Source organism: Oncorhynchus clarkii, chromosome 32 (assembly GCF_045791955.1).
Source record: "Oncorhynchus clarkii lewisi isolate Uvic-CL-2024 chromosome 32, UVic_Ocla_1.0, whole genome shotgun sequence".
Taxonomy (NCBI): Eukaryota; Metazoa; Chordata; class Actinopteri; order Salmoniformes; family Salmonidae; genus Oncorhynchus; species Oncorhynchus clarkii.
This window is the reverse complement of record NC_092178.1, coordinates 34,618,697-34,634,047: the sequence shown is the minus strand read 5'-3', so window position 1 is coordinate 34,634,047 and position 15,351 is coordinate 34,618,697. Positions and strand designations below refer to the sequence as shown.

At 41.7% G+C, this 15,351-nt stretch overlaps 2 protein-coding genes across 8 annotated transcripts in view; both read right to left on the bottom strand.

Moving 5' to 3' along the window:
• Nucleotides 1-15,123, bottom strand: part of LOC139391583 (protein argonaute-4-like) — a 35,919-nt gene extending 20,796 nt beyond the window's left edge. For 2 of the 7 annotated variants that reach the window (XM_071138952.1, XM_071138954.1), the window contains exons 1-6: nucleotides 14,940-15,123; nucleotides 7,312-7,496; nucleotides 6,813-6,933; nucleotides 4,675-4,853; nucleotides 4,037-4,173; nucleotides 3,028-3,180 (exon numbers count right to left, since the gene is read on the bottom strand). In XM_071138952.1, the coding sequence (XP_070995053.1) occupies nucleotides 3,028-3,180; nucleotides 4,037-4,173; nucleotides 4,675-4,853; nucleotides 6,813-6,933; nucleotides 7,312-7,496; nucleotides 14,940-14,957 (793 nt within the window). In that variant the 5' untranslated portion in view covers nucleotides 14,958-15,123. Of the gene's footprint in view, nucleotides 1-3,027; nucleotides 3,181-4,036; nucleotides 4,174-4,674; nucleotides 4,854-6,812; nucleotides 6,934-7,311; nucleotides 7,518-14,938 lie in introns of those variants that run through there. The other 5 variants (XM_071138956.1, XM_071138958.1, XM_071138953.1 and 2 more) reach the window with 4 other exon arrangements.
• Nucleotides 1-15,351, bottom strand: part of LOC139391961 (uncharacterized) — a 590,779-nt gene that overhangs the window by 570,175 nt on the left and 5,253 nt on the right. The window lies entirely within an intron of this gene.

The window sequence follows — 15,351 nt, the reverse complement described above, 5'->3', positions numbered from 1 at the left end:
TGATTTCACAGAAGTGTGATTGACTTGGAGTTACATTGTGTTGTTTAAGTGTTCCCTTTATTTTTTTGAGCAGTGTATATTTATTTGGGGTGGGACGGGGACTCAGTCGGGGTCTCAACTTACTGTTGACAGTGCAATTTAGAAATGTGGTTGTGCATCAATTAGACCATGTCAGCAAAAAAAAAAAAGTATTGTACGTTAGCTGGCCTTGAGACAATCTAAACTTGTAGTAAGCATCATCGAATTATCAACCGAGGTCGGGCCCATTGATTATGAAATATCATATTAAAATGCAAACATTTGCCTCCACCCTATGGCAAAATGTGTAGAATTGCAGGAAATTAGTTATAAAATTGCAAAATCTCTTAATCGTCCCATGGCAAAATGTATAGAATTTAGAGGTCGGCGATATGGGCAAATTATGATATCACGGCATAAGGATCAGCCCCTTTTTTCCAATTTTTGCCTAAAATGACATACCCACATCTAACTGCCTGTAGCAAGGATATGCATATTCTTGATACAATTTGAATGGTAACACTTTGACGTTTGTGGAAATGTGAAATTAATGTTTTTTTAAGAGAGGTTCCATCTTTGAAATGCAAGAGAAAGGCCACAATGTATTATTCCAGTTTAGGAGGAATTTAGACTTTGGCCACTAGATGGCAGCAGTGTATAAGCAACGTTTTAGACTGATCAAATGAACCATTGCATTTCTGTTCAAATTGTTATCTCAAGTCTGCCCAAATGTGCCTAATTTGTTTATTAATCCATTGTCAAGTTCATAACGGTGCACTCTCCTCAAAACAATAGCATGGCATTCTTTCACTGTAATAGCTACTGTAAATTGGACACTGCAGTTAGATTACCAAGAATTTAATCTTTCTGCCGATATCAGATATGGCTATGTCCTGGGAAATGTTCTTGTTACTTACAACCTCATGTTAATCAGATTAGCGCACGTTAGCTCAACTTCCCGTAGAGGTAAAACAAACAAAAAAATACGAGTTATAAATTTGCTTCATGAGTAGTGCGTGACCTTAGGGTGGCAACACATACATTTTAAGGGATTTTAGTGGATCTTCATCCATTCTGATTGTTTTATTCAACTTCAACAACAAATAAATTGCCTAATTTCCACGTAGGGCTGCAGGACACGGGCAAACAATCTTGGCCTTATTTTTAACCAATTGTTGCAATTAGGAATTGACTTGCGATTTCGAGCAAAACACTTGGGTGAACTGTTCAAATCATGGAAATATAATGATTATGCTAATTCTACTTAGTTAGAATATAATAGTGGGAACTTTGAACAGTGTTTTTTTGACATGACATTGAATTAAAATGCCAGGGAGGAGTTATTGTGACAAGGTAAGAACCAAAGTGCTTATAAGTGATTCCTAGGGGACCCTATAATCGTCGGCTGCATTGAATGTTCTCTCTTCGCTACTTCATGAAGCTAACAGAAATGCTTTGAGTATTCCTCTAACATACTGTTGCACAAACATGTTGATTAAAGTCTACACCGTCACTGGTATTATCAGGCTGTAATGTCTAAGTACGTTGCCTCTGACTCAGCCAGCTAACTAACTAGCGATTAGCATCAGCGGCTAACCCGTTTTAGGCCCAACTTGCTAAGACAAACTAGCAGTTTGCAGATGTAAGAAAAAAACTCATAATGTAATTATAGAACGCTAGTGGATTTATTTTAGGAAGCAAAGTGAAAACAGCATCGTTGTCATCAACATTGTTGCATGTGCTTCATTGACCATGCTGACTGAACGCAAGTGTCTCATGGTCAAGGAACAACAAATGCGCTCCTTGAGTGGCGGGGCTAGGTGTGTGTCGAAATTGGCATGGCGTGAAAAAGCGGAGAAAGATGACTCAAGTAGCGAACTATAGAAATGGACGTTACACACTGCATATCACATTTAACAAACCAAACATTCAAATATCGGTATATCGTAAAATATGGTATACCGCACAGCCCTAGCAGAATTGCAGGAAATTAACTTTAAAACATATTTTTGTTTTCTCTTCGCTGTCACGAAGGGGGCCGCTAAAATGTTTTGCTCGCAGGGTGTGTACTGTGAGTGTGAGGTGGATACGCAGACCGACGAGCCACTGCGGGCCCTCAAGATGAGTTCTGTTATTTTGTGGCACCCACCCCCATCAAAGTTGCCCATCCCTGATTTACACAAAAGTTACACTAAGTTAAAGTCAAGCACGTTAGGATTCAGATTATGGGTGTACAGCACAGATTGGTGTCAATTCCATTTCAATTCATATACATTGAAATTCAAGTCAAGAGATACAAGTTAAAAGGGTCATTTATTGTCAGTAAAGACTTTTCACAATTCTCAAACTGGTTTCTCAATTCACTTCATGCATTGGAATGGACTTGACACGAGACCCTGAGATACACTTCAGTGTAGTACAGTTCAGTTGTCTGGATGGGTGGATGCCGTCTAATAAGGCTCCGAAATGTCACACAATTTCCTTTCCTATGTAGTGTACTACTTTTGACTAGGGCTCAAAAGTAGTGCATCATACAGTGAAGAGAATGGTTGGTTGTTTAGCAACAAAACCGACACGTGCGCAACTATGGGGCAAAACAGAAGGGGTTGGCTTAGATTGTTGACAACATGTCAACTATATTTTGTCTCCAATATTTATTGAAAACAAATACATTTGCACAATTAGCACTTGTTGTCTCAAGAATACATCGTTAGAGTTGTTGGTTACCTGGCTAACGAAATTTTGCCATTCTAGCATAGACTTGGTATCAAACAAGACATGGTACCAAGAACAAGATAAAACTAGCGGAAACGAGCCACCTACAATCCCCCTTATTGCAGCTTCTTGTCATTGTTTCTAGCCATCTGGCAATCCAGAATCACAACACACACTTCTGCCCCATTGAAGCGTGCGCATTGGTTTCGTGACAGTGTCAGCCAACACGTTTATAGGGTGCCATTTCAGATGCAGCCTTGGTGTGTAGAAACATGGTAAAAACATTGGTCTGACCTGCAGGTCCCCACCCACCTCGGATCTCCTTGGTGAACTTGACGCGTTGGGAGTCGGTGAGTGGCTTGGTCTGCTCGTTGATGTTCTGGATGTCCAGCACCTCGCACATGAACTCGATCACAGGCTGGGCACGGTAGAAAGCGGTGGCAGAGACTGTGGGGGGGGACAAAGCGAGACAGATGTAAGGTTCACGACCAAAGCAAACATCAATACACGTTATATTACTCCAACACAAACACAGCCTGGGATTTTTACATTATTGAGTCATTGTATTGACTACAGTCAGAAGATAACTAACACGGAACCCAAACCGGCTGCGCGCGTGCGCCATCGTGCACTATCGTGCATACATTTATTTTTCCCCCCCTAAACCAAACGCGATACGCAGGTTAAAATATCAAAACAAACTCTGAACCAATGACATTAATTCGGGGACAGGTCAAAAAGCATTAAACATGTGTGGCAATTTAGCTAGTTAGCTTGCACTTGCTAGCTAATGTTAATTTGTCCTATTTAGCTAGCTTGCTGTTGCTAGCTAATTTGTCTTGGGATATAAACACTGAGTTGTTATTTTACCTGAACTGCACAAGGTCCTCTACTCCGACAATTCGGCCAACCGAATCGTTTCTAGTCATCTCTCCTCCTTCCAGGATTTTTCATCTTTGAACTTATATGGTGATCGCATCTAAACTTTCATTGTATTACCACAACAAAGTTCGTCTTTCAGTCACCCACGTGGGTATAACCAATGAGATGGCGGCACGTGGGTACCTACTTGTATAAACCAATGAGGAGATGGGAGAGGCAGGACTTTCAGTGCGATCTGCGTCAGAAATAGGAATGACTTCTAGTTTAGCCCTTGTCGTCGCAGACGCTCGTTGGCTCGTGCGAGCAGTGTGGGTGCAATTATTGAATAACATGGATTTCTACATTTATTTTGCTGCGCACGCGACTTGTCCGGTCTGGTCAGCATGTAAGGCTAACCTAAAGACACACAAAGGGCTCTTACCATCGATGTTGAGCATCATGTTCCACATGGCAGGACGGACCGACTGATGGAAGCCGAACCATACCTCCCTCCCTCCGCCCAGTGGGTGGTAGTAGCCCTCCGGAGGGGAGAAGAAGGAGCGCCCCACTGGAGTGTACCTGGAAGCATCCACATGGAGAGTCAGTTAGAGAACTGGTTCAGTTAGAGGGATCACAATGTAGCAAAAAATGACAGACAAGATTATTCTGGAAGAGATCACTCTTCACCCCTCAGAATGACAACAGAAATTCCCTCTGGGAAAAATACTGTTACACTATTCTACACCTCAAAGTATCTGCTTGATGTTCTTATGAAATTAGGTCATAGGCACAGAGTTATTTATTTGGAACTGTGTGTGGAAACTGGCCATAAAGTTATTCACTGTTTATATGGGCAAGACTATTTGATATAGGATGCCAAGATATAACAACGCAATGAATCCATGAACAACTGGTATTTTGCCACAGGAAGAGAGAGGTGTTATGGGGCCAAGTTATAGAAGCCGTGTACCTCATATGCCTAACCATAAACTTAAACCAACAAGCAAATGTGTGTACATAAATGTTCACATAATAGCCCATTTCGACATCGCAGGTTAGCCATATAGTGGGAACATTTACCTCATGGAAGGCAGGTGGCGGGTGATGACGTCCAAGGCCTGAACAGAGTCCTCGGGGACCTCGTTGTGGCCTGAAAGGGCCTCCAGGAGCATCTGCAGGCTCACCACCGACACCCACTGCAGCGACACCTTGAAGGTCTGGTCCTTCCCCTCCCCCGGTAGAGTCACCTCCAGATCCACCTAGAGGACAGAGACAGAGGGCAGGGTGTTAGGGAATGGTTGCAAGGTCAGGAAAGCCACAAATAAAGACATTTGTGATATGCTCTGAGCTATACCGTCAGGTCCAAAATTATTGGCACCCTTGATAAAGAGCAAAAATGGACTGTCAAATAAATACAAATACTATGCTTTTTTATTATTCACCATTTTCTTTTGAAAAGTTTTAATTTATACTAATACATTTGCTCAGATAACAGATTTTATTTAAGTACTGTTTTTTTTCTCTCTGAAAAAGACAGGGGTCAAAACTATTGGCACCCCTGTTTTCAATACCTCACCTTTTTCATTTGTATTTGTATTTAACCTTTACATACTGAGACCAAGGTCTCTTACAGATGAGCCCTGTATTACACACGTTAGAGAAAATACACACGTCAAAATATAAATAGCAGAAAGAAAAACACGTTCAGAAAAAATATTAAAGTAAATGCATTCATCAATAATATGGTCCTCAGCTTTCTGAATAACCCTAGAAGCACATGAACATCAAAGTTAAGAACATTTTGAAGATTGTAAAAAAAAAAAAAAAAAAGAAAAAAAAGAAACGTGCAAGAAAACTCCTTAGAAGCCAAAGGAATTTCGAGAGTTAGCCATCCCTGAGACTGAGTGTGGTAACTCGTATGTCTAAAGTTTAGTAATGACGTTAGGTACAGTGGGCTTTATAAATTAAAACATAACGTACCAACCTACGTGACATAAAAAGAGAGCCAACCAACTTTCTGGTATAGAATGCAGTGGCGAGTACTGAAACTAGCACCCATAATAAAGCGCAGTGCGCTATAATAAACTGCATCTGACGGCTTTAATGACGTGGCAGCTGCATTAATATACTGTAGATTATGTCATAGTCCAGGACCGATAGGAACGTCTACTGATTCATCTGCTTTCTACCATTCAGCGAGAGGCAGGACCTATTTCTATAGAATAATCCCATTTTTATTCACAGCTTCTTAACCAACCCATCAATATGCTTTTTAAAAAGACAGCTTTCATCTATCCAGATATTTGTAAGCAGGGACACAATCAATATGGACACCATCCAAAGTACATATCCTTAAATCAGACTTTTTTTACATTTATTTTTTAGGTGCTTTATCTGCATTCTGTATTAATTTCAAGTCAATTAAGTTTCTGTAATGCAATGAAGGCAGACTTTAGTTCAGACAAAGCGTGGTCAACCCTGGGAGAAATAGCATACACAACAGTATTATCGGCATACAAGTGCAGGCGAACATTTTACAATGTTGTTTAGGTCAACAGTAAAACGTACAGGACCCAGAATCGCCCCCTGCGGGACACATTTCGTAATATCCAGGAAACCAGATGTAACGCCGTCAGTAGATATACATTGAGTTCCATCTGTCAAGTGATTTTTAAACCAGTTACATGCGGCCAATTGAGGAAACCCTCTGAATTAGCAGTGAGGGATCAACAGTATTGAAAGCCTTTGACAGGTCAATGAAGAGGGCAGCACAATATTGCCTTTTATCCATACAGTTAACCACATCATTTATAAACTTGCAAGGATAAGGGCACTGAGCCTTTTGCTAAAATGTTTTATGAGATTGGAGAACACATTGGAGAACCCTCTTCAATTCCAACCACCAACATAACATAAATGTATTAGTATAAAATAGATGTATATTTTTTGGAGCATACAATATATTTATTTTATATAGTCTTTTAATCAATCATTATTTAATAATGGTGGACCTGACAGTATATCTAAAGAAACTGGTCAAGGCCTGGAATAAACAGATGCACATCGCGTTTTGGGCAAATGGATCCAGTGGTTCTGGATGCGGCAGGAAATTCCCAAAAACCTTTCAAGAACTGACAGCGGTGCTGGGATGGAGAGAAAACCCATTACATCGTCGCTAAAACTAGAGGTACAATAGTATAGTTAAGACGGTTGCTTACCCTGTCTCTCCCGATGGGTAGTGGATGGGCCGTGTACATGTTCCTCTTCCCGTCGTAGCCCGGTTGTCGATCACCAAAGATCTGCATCTTGAAGTGGCGAACCATGGTGTCCACCACCTCCCTGTGAGAGAGGGGGAATCATGAGCTGGCCAGATAATGCATTCACATCGACTGTACTGCTTACAGTACTATAGTCTGGTCTTCACTGTCCCTCCCAATACATTATTCAAATAAACAACTTCCCACCCGCCCTGACGTTAAATACCCATTTTTATTTTCACAAGTACAACTCGCACTTGAGTTTGACTTATTTTGCTAACAAGTACACACTTCCATTCCCTCAACTCCCCTAAAAGCCTCCACCAAACACACAAACCCTCAAATGATCAACTTAAGACCTTGCTCTCTCTCCTTCCAATGAAAATTCATTTCTACCTTCTAGCTCCCCTCAAGAGAGAAATGTCTCTCCTTCCCCCTCTATATGTCCAGTTGTATTTACCGGTTGACCCTCCGAGGCCGTTTCTCAGGCTTGATGTCGATATCGTAATGATAGACATCAATCTTGGGAATCTGCACCTGGAAGTGGTTTGCCAGCAGGCGGATGGGCTTCCCCACGGTGCCCATGCCAGGCCTCCGCGGGGGCTGGAAGAGGGAGGTGGGGGCCGACGGGCCTATAGGGGGGTCCAAACACAGAAACACACACATTTGTTAATTGATACATTCATTTCAGCTGGTTCGTATTCACTAGGTACCAAACGGAAGAAAACAGAAACAGTGAGGGGGTACCTGAACTTGAAATGCTCATTTTTGTTTGTGGTGCAAAATCTTTTTCTACGATGTGCTCTAATGAATAAGATCCTGTTAAAGTTACACTTTAAGAGGAAAGGAGAAGTAAGTAGTTAAGAGGCTTTTTGGTCTCAGACTAATTTGTTTTGGCAATGAGGCTAAGCAGCATGTTGACCACCGTGGGTGCAATTATTGGTTGGTAGCTAAGCTATTTTGACAGGATGCTCAGAAATGAATACAAACTGACCAACAAAAATTGCTGCATGCGTTTGCAGTTTCTTTTTTGCCCTTATTGTAGAATTGTTGGTCAATTTGCACAATCCATTTCTGAAATCTGTTCAATCGCCTCCTTGCCACAGTTTCCCGCGTGAACTCCCTCCAACAGGTCACGACTACCCACCCACAACATCCATCACTCTGGCCTCCAACCCAGATAGGTCAACAGGAGGACAAAACAATGACCCGCAATTACACGCTGGCCCGCCCCAGCACCCCACCCCACTACAGCCAGACCATAGACTGACGCACAGGGCCCGCCCCAGCACCCCACCCCACTACAGCCAGACCATAAACTGACGCACAGGGCCCGCCCCAGACAAAGAGCAGCGTGTCGGAGACAGGCGGAGGGCAGCAGGGCCAGATGGGGGTCCGCAGAGACCGTCGGGATTACAGTTACACACTGAACAAACACTGCCTCCGCACTCCTGTCTGATACAAGATGTGCTCATACAATTTGTGTATTTCCCAATGTTAAAATGTGTAGGCCTAATATACCAAGCCCCAATACTGACTCACAGGCATGTGTCCTGAGCAATTCATCCAGCCAATGAAACTACAACAATTATTTGAGTGGATGTTTGGAAGTGGGATGCACCACTGTATTGTATACTGGTGTCTTACATTTAAATTTGTGTTAAAATAATAGATGATAAAATAGGGGGAACTATTCAATTTCAACTACTCGGTAAGTATAAAAACAAAATGTAAAAAAAGAATTAGGCCTACACATTCAAGATGCAGTGCATGTAGAGAGGGAAAGGGAAGAGTTGAGCTTCTCATGATTGAAGGCTGGGTGTAAGAGGGAATGGGATGCTTACTGCTTTTGTCAACTGACAACAAGGGGGCTGCGGGGGTCCTGAACCTGATGCACCGCCACGCTCCAGTTAGCAAGTGAAGCCCAAGGGGGAGCAATCAGGACCCTCTCTGTGCTTCCTAAAAATAAAAAAACACTCCCTGCATGCCCTCATCCCCCCTAAACACCCCCCTCCCTAATCCTCCATATCCCAGTAAATTACTGCCATGGGAGCAACAAAAGCCCCGGGGCGGCATGGTGTGTGTTCATACGTGTGTGCTGTAGGTGAGGTTCAGAAAGAGGGATCCCAGCGGTAGCAGTCAGGTTGGGTCACCCTGACTCACCCACTTTCACCAAAAACAGCACTGGCTCTATATATAGCCCCCTCAGCTGCTGCCTCAGGGCAGTTGAGAGGGGTTGTCAGTGTGTGGAATGCTTGGACCCCTCCCCAAACCTACACCACGTACCTCTCTGCCACCCCCCCTAATGAGGGTGTCTCAATGGTACCTCAACTATGGGTTCAAGCCTGCAGCAGAAACCTGAAGGGCCTGGCTGATTGTCACATGCACTACATATATTACAATCAAGCCCACTGTCCACGCAAATGAATGCATTGTACATGGCCACGATGTAAGCATGCGGCTTCACTGTGATTCTTAGGCAATTTAAGTCAATCTCAAAGCCAAGCGGTTACCGTGACTGCACTGCACCAAAGGAGAACGCTATCAGATAAAGCAGACCACCACAATTACATTTGTGGGGAAATAATGATTTTTCCGCTGGTTATTTGATAAAATGTGATTAAATGACTGAGCATAAGACTTAAAAATGAGGAGCACTGGTTGTTGGTCTATTAACTGAATCATCATTCACAGTTTAAGGTGATTTATGTAGTAAATAAAAGGTGTAGTACGTAAAATTCCTTAGAGTCTAACAGTCTGGCCAATAGTACCTTGCAGTTGGGAGACCAAGGAAAAGGCACTAGGGTTAGGTTCATGGTCGTAACAGATACAAAACCTTCTTCAGTCATGATTTATATTTACTGGCTAAGTAACAGATACAAAACCTTCTTCAGTCATGATTTATATTTACTGGCTAGGCAAAGCTGCTACGGGCCACCGGTCAACATATAAGCCTACTACCATAAAGCATACATTTTTGTTTTACTCTAGTGCAAGTGAGAGATGGGGGTGTGGGGGGGTATTTGACAGGAAATACAGTATGGGTGATATTGAGGGGAGGTCATTGTGTTTACACTTAGGCCTCTAGCTTGTGTAGCGTGTGACGTGAGAATGGGGCTTAACCTGCAGACAGGATGCACTGTGCTGATGAGTCAGTAATGACATTGACTGTGAGGGACATGCAGTCACCTGTAAATCACCTGGACTACACAGTGGAAAATAGAAGGGCCAGTTGTGAGTGGCCTGGAGACTGCTGGGGGCACATCAGCCATTCATAACCACAAGACACAGGCGATAGCTAGTGGCCAGCTAGGCCTGTGTGTCTTGTAGATTAAACTGCCTAGGCCCATACTATGGGTCAACTAAGGTTAGTCTACTGAAAACACTAATCTGCTGTTGTTAATTTATGTCCTACATTCCTTTGATTATGGTCATTTTTATGGATCATGCGACATTAAAACTAATTTCCACCGGGAAGACAATTACATTTTCTACCTATACAAGCGTTCATGTACTGTATGTGATGCTGCTGCTCAGGGAGCTACAGCTGATAAGGAGGTTATTTGGGTGGACTGTGTTGCAATGATTTCTTGAAAGACCATCACTTGGTCTTTTTGATATTTTGTCATAGACAACAGTAAGCAGAATGCCAGCTATGAACAAAAAGCCATGGATTTGCATTAGTGGAGGAAGGGGAGGACCATCCTTTTAACAAAATTTCATAAAAAATTCAAATGCAAAACATTTAAAAAGTTATCCTTTCTAGAGAAAACTATACTAAATATATTCACGGCACCAAATTATTTATTAAAATACACTATTTTTAAAGAAGGTCTACAGTAGCCTCAACAGCACTCTGAGGTAGCACCGTGGTGTAGCCGGAGGACAACTAGCTTCCATCCTCCTCTGGGTACACTGACTTCAATACAAAAGCTAAGAGGCTCATGGTTCTCACTCCCTTCCAAAGACTTACACAGTAATTATGACAACTTTCGGAAGACGTCCTCCAACCTATCAGAGCTCTTGCAGCATGAACTGACATGTTGTCCACCCAATCAAAGGACCAGATAATTAATATAGTACTGAAAGCATAAGCTACAGCTAGCTAGAACTGCATAACATCACTTTTAGTTTCACTTAGCTAGCAAATGCACCTAGCTAGTTTAGCCTACTCAAACAGAGGAATACTATGTTAGCTAGCTGGTTATGACTATCCAATACAACACTGGAACGCTTCCAAGTCAAAGTAAGCTTTTGGTTTTATTAGTTTATTGACACCGGGGCCAGCCGGTGTAAGTGCTAAACTGCTTACTGACTATACACAAATGTTTACTAACACGTTAGTTATATTAACTGGGTTGACTATTTCATTACTTTAGCTAATATGGTGACAATGATGTAGACTGTGTGTAGCAGTTATGATATGGTTGGGCCTTAGAAAGGTTTTTTCGCCTGGTCACATACAGCTGATGTGTTGTGCATTGAAGTCCATAAGCGAAGGGAAAAGGTAAGAGAAGAGCACATAGATGCTAGAAGGAATACAATGTGGCTGCTATGAAAGCGAAGTGTTTATGCATGATCAGGGGTATATTGATTCCACCGATTCTGTTGAAAAACGTTTCTTAAAATGGAAGCAAACGAAACGGGATAAACATACATGAAATTGTCCAATAGAAACTCTTGTTTGCAACTGTTGGGACGAATGTTCACCCATGTGAAAGGCAGTATTGAATGTGTCACTGAGCAACGTCTAATTTGTCTCTCAACCTGTGTGCACCTACATTGTAAACTTTCATTCATAGGCTAGGTTGTTGAAACGTCATGATGGGTAAAAGGACATTTTGAGTATCATGTAGTAGCTTCAAGCTATCGCTGTAACATTGAACTGGGTGAATGGAATATGAATGACAGCCATCCAATATGGTGTAATAGAAATAAGGTCAAGATCATTAAAAAAAAAATATATATATATATATGTCCTCCCTCATCTTAAAACGGCACAGACCGCCACTGGGTTGCATACTAAACTAGTAGGTGCTATATAACAGGGAGGAAGATTACATGGCTAGAACTGGGGTTAAAACAACCATTGAAGCCTTCCATAATACCAATCATCAGAGCAAGGAAAACAGCACATCTCTGTCTCAGTCTGTGTAGCCCATGTAGCTGATGCTGTCTGGCCCAAAAGATTATGACATGCAGCATTTGATTGATTGATGCCAGCAAGCATCTGGCCTCCCTTTATTAAAAAAAAATCAAAATAATTTTAATTAGCCAATCAGCGTTGAGCTGAGCTCAAGTGTGGGTTGTGTCCTGTTGCAGCAAAACACCTCCTCTCAAAGGAGCAGGTTTGGATTTGGCTTCACACCAATAAAAAGCAAAACGTCATTGTCAGATCTGTTTCAGGTCTGCTTGGGTAGTTTTCCTGTAGTAGATAGCTTGCTAAATCAACCCTTTCCTAAGACATGGATAAGATGGGTATTTGGCCTTTTTTAAAAAAACTTAATTCTCTGTATAGGCTAATGATTATGATGGTGATTCTGTTCTTACCATAAATGCATTTATTGTGCCACTGGCCTGAGACGATTTAAGTTCAATATGTAGCCTTGTAGGCTCACTTTAACAAGCTAGCCGCTACAGGATTGGTAGCTAACGTAGGCTAATGTGATTAGCATGAGGTTGTAAGTAACAAGAACATTTCCCAGGACATAGACAGGAAGCTTAAATTCTTGTTAATCTAACTGCAGTGTCCAATTTACAGTAGCTAGTACAGCAAAAGAATACCATGCTATTGTTTGAGGAGAGTGCACAGTTATTAACTTGAAAATGGATTAATAAACCAATTAGGCACATTTGGGCAGACTTGATACAACATTTTGAACAGAAATGCAATGGTTCATTGGATCAGTCTAAAACATTGCACATACACTGCTGCCAGCTAGAGGCCTAAGTCTAAATTGCGCCTGCGCTGGAATAATACCTTTGTCTTTCTCTTGCATTTCAAAGACAATACAAAAAGATACAAAAAAGCATGTTTTTTATTTCTATTACCAGATCTTATGTTATATTCTCCTACATTCATTTCACATTTCCACAAACGTCAAAGTGTTACCTTTCAAATGGTATCAAGAATATGCATATCCTTGCTTCAGGTCCTGAGCTACAGGGAGTTAGATTTGGATTGAAAAAAAGGGTTTGATCCTTTAATCAACTTATCTGGTTCATTGTTGCCCATGTAATGAAGTTAGGCTAGCAAGCATCTTAGCTAGGTAGCCTTATGACTAAATAAAAACTAAATATGTACTGTATGACAGAGCCATAGACAGTTTTGCCAACATGAAAGAGAGGAGGACGGCATTGGCGTTCAACAAGACCACAAGTAGGCCACGTTTAAAAAAAATAATGTTTTAATTGGGTGCGCATGCACACAGAATCAGTACCATGCACAGCCACACTGTGCACAGCCACATGATATTTAGGAACATTGATTGGATTCAATTGTTTTTGGCATCTTTAAGTATGTTTTCAATGAGCATAAATAGTCTTGTTGATTTGATGATGTTATAAAAGTAAGTTAAAATGGTGCTGCAATAGCTGAGGCAGTGATCTTGTTGTCTTTCTGCAGGCTTACGCTATCTCTGTGATTCTAAAATCAGTAGTTGTTTAGTAAACTGTCAAAAATATGATTTTGCTTGACCATGCTGTAGGTCATGACCATGCTGTTTGTGACATGCAATATCGTCTTTGTGGATTTCACCGGACAGATGGTGCTCTTCGGTTTTGTGATGAAACAAACATGTGTAGTTGAATTTACTCTGCCACTATATTTTTGTTGTTATCTCGGCCTTATTGTATATTACAGTGACGTATGAACAAATGGGTTATAGAGCAAAAACCAATTATCACAACATAGGTTGTAATATGGCTTTTTTAAAATTGTAATATTGACTTGGCTTCCCCTGTGACTTTACCCACACACTGCTTGCTACTGCCTAGTGACATTTTACCTTAGCATGGAAATGGTTAAAACATAGGAAAATTAGAAGAATTGATAGGCATGTGGCAGTAAACTGATGGCATGAGTGCTGCATTGCTGGTGACAATTGTTTCTATATCAGGCTACAAAGAGGTGATAATTTGGTAATCCCATATAATAAAGACAGGAATTCTCACCAGCTGCAGGAAAGTTAGTTGTATATCAGGTGTGAAAATGATTCATAGATCAATTGTCAATTGCAGCATTATTGGAGTATGGCGATGGCTTGCAAGTTCGATCGATAAATAGTAGTACGCATTCTACTCAAGGCAGGCTCCATTCCATGCATGCACGAGTGCACGTTGATTTCCTCCCAGGCACGGGCAGGCGACGGTGGCGCGCAAACCGCCGAGTACTGACAGAAATGCTAGAGAGCCTAAAAAACACATTTAAATGTATTATTGCCACCAAACAGTCGATAATATTGAAATATTTCAGCGTGAACAAAGACATGATGACAGTATTGTGATGTTAGCTACTGTACCTCGATGCGTTCAATAGGTAGAAAGGACAGTACGAACGAGACGCCAGAGTTCCCTTCCCTACTGTCGATTGTACAATTACTTATTACTAGGCTTCATATTTTAACATTTTCTGATGCTATATTGGCTTGAGGGAATACCTATTTCAACTGGAATCATTTTAAACGTATCATGATGCTGAATAAATAGCGTGTTTGATGAAACGATGGGCTAGATAACAACAGACATCGTAAACACACGACACGGAAGGAAGGTCTTGGTTAAATCCCCCCCACATTCACACAATGCCATCCAACCATCGTCTGGAGCTGGGGTCTTCAGATATAAAAGCAACAGCCGAGAAACAAAAACAAATCACTCGATTTGTCTTATATAACATGTGCTTATCAGGCTGTAGAAGTCACGGACAGAACCTTATCTCCGTTGTATTAATATGCCACTCACGTTGGGCCTGATATGCTTGTTTGTTTTTTCTCTGTCGCCGAGGCCTAACTACAACCACGGTTCCCAGTTGCGCAATGAATAGGCGCACACACCCCCGATATGGGCTTCTCATATCATCCTCTTACCGGGTCCGAGCGCTTCCATGGCCGAGGGCTCTCTCTCCGTCTCTGTCCCGGCCTGGCGGCTCCGTACCGACACTGAAATTGGGGGCGGTATTGCGACGCTGAGGGGGGGCTAATTTAAGAAAGGGAATATAATGCGTAGATGTCCAGAGGTGTTGTGGATGCGTTGTCTTCTGAGTGATTTAACACATATCCTGTGGATTTGGAAATGAGCATGCGCGAGATGATATAAAATAACTCTGCGCTTGCGCAAAGTGAATTACAGCAGTAGCAAAAGAGCACCACACATGGGCACTTATGGTTAGTACACTACTCATACATTTTACTGTAAATGTGACTCATTCATACAATAGGCTACTTACTACATCATAGTACAGTGCTTACGTAGTAGCTGTATTTCACTTGTTTGTCATTAG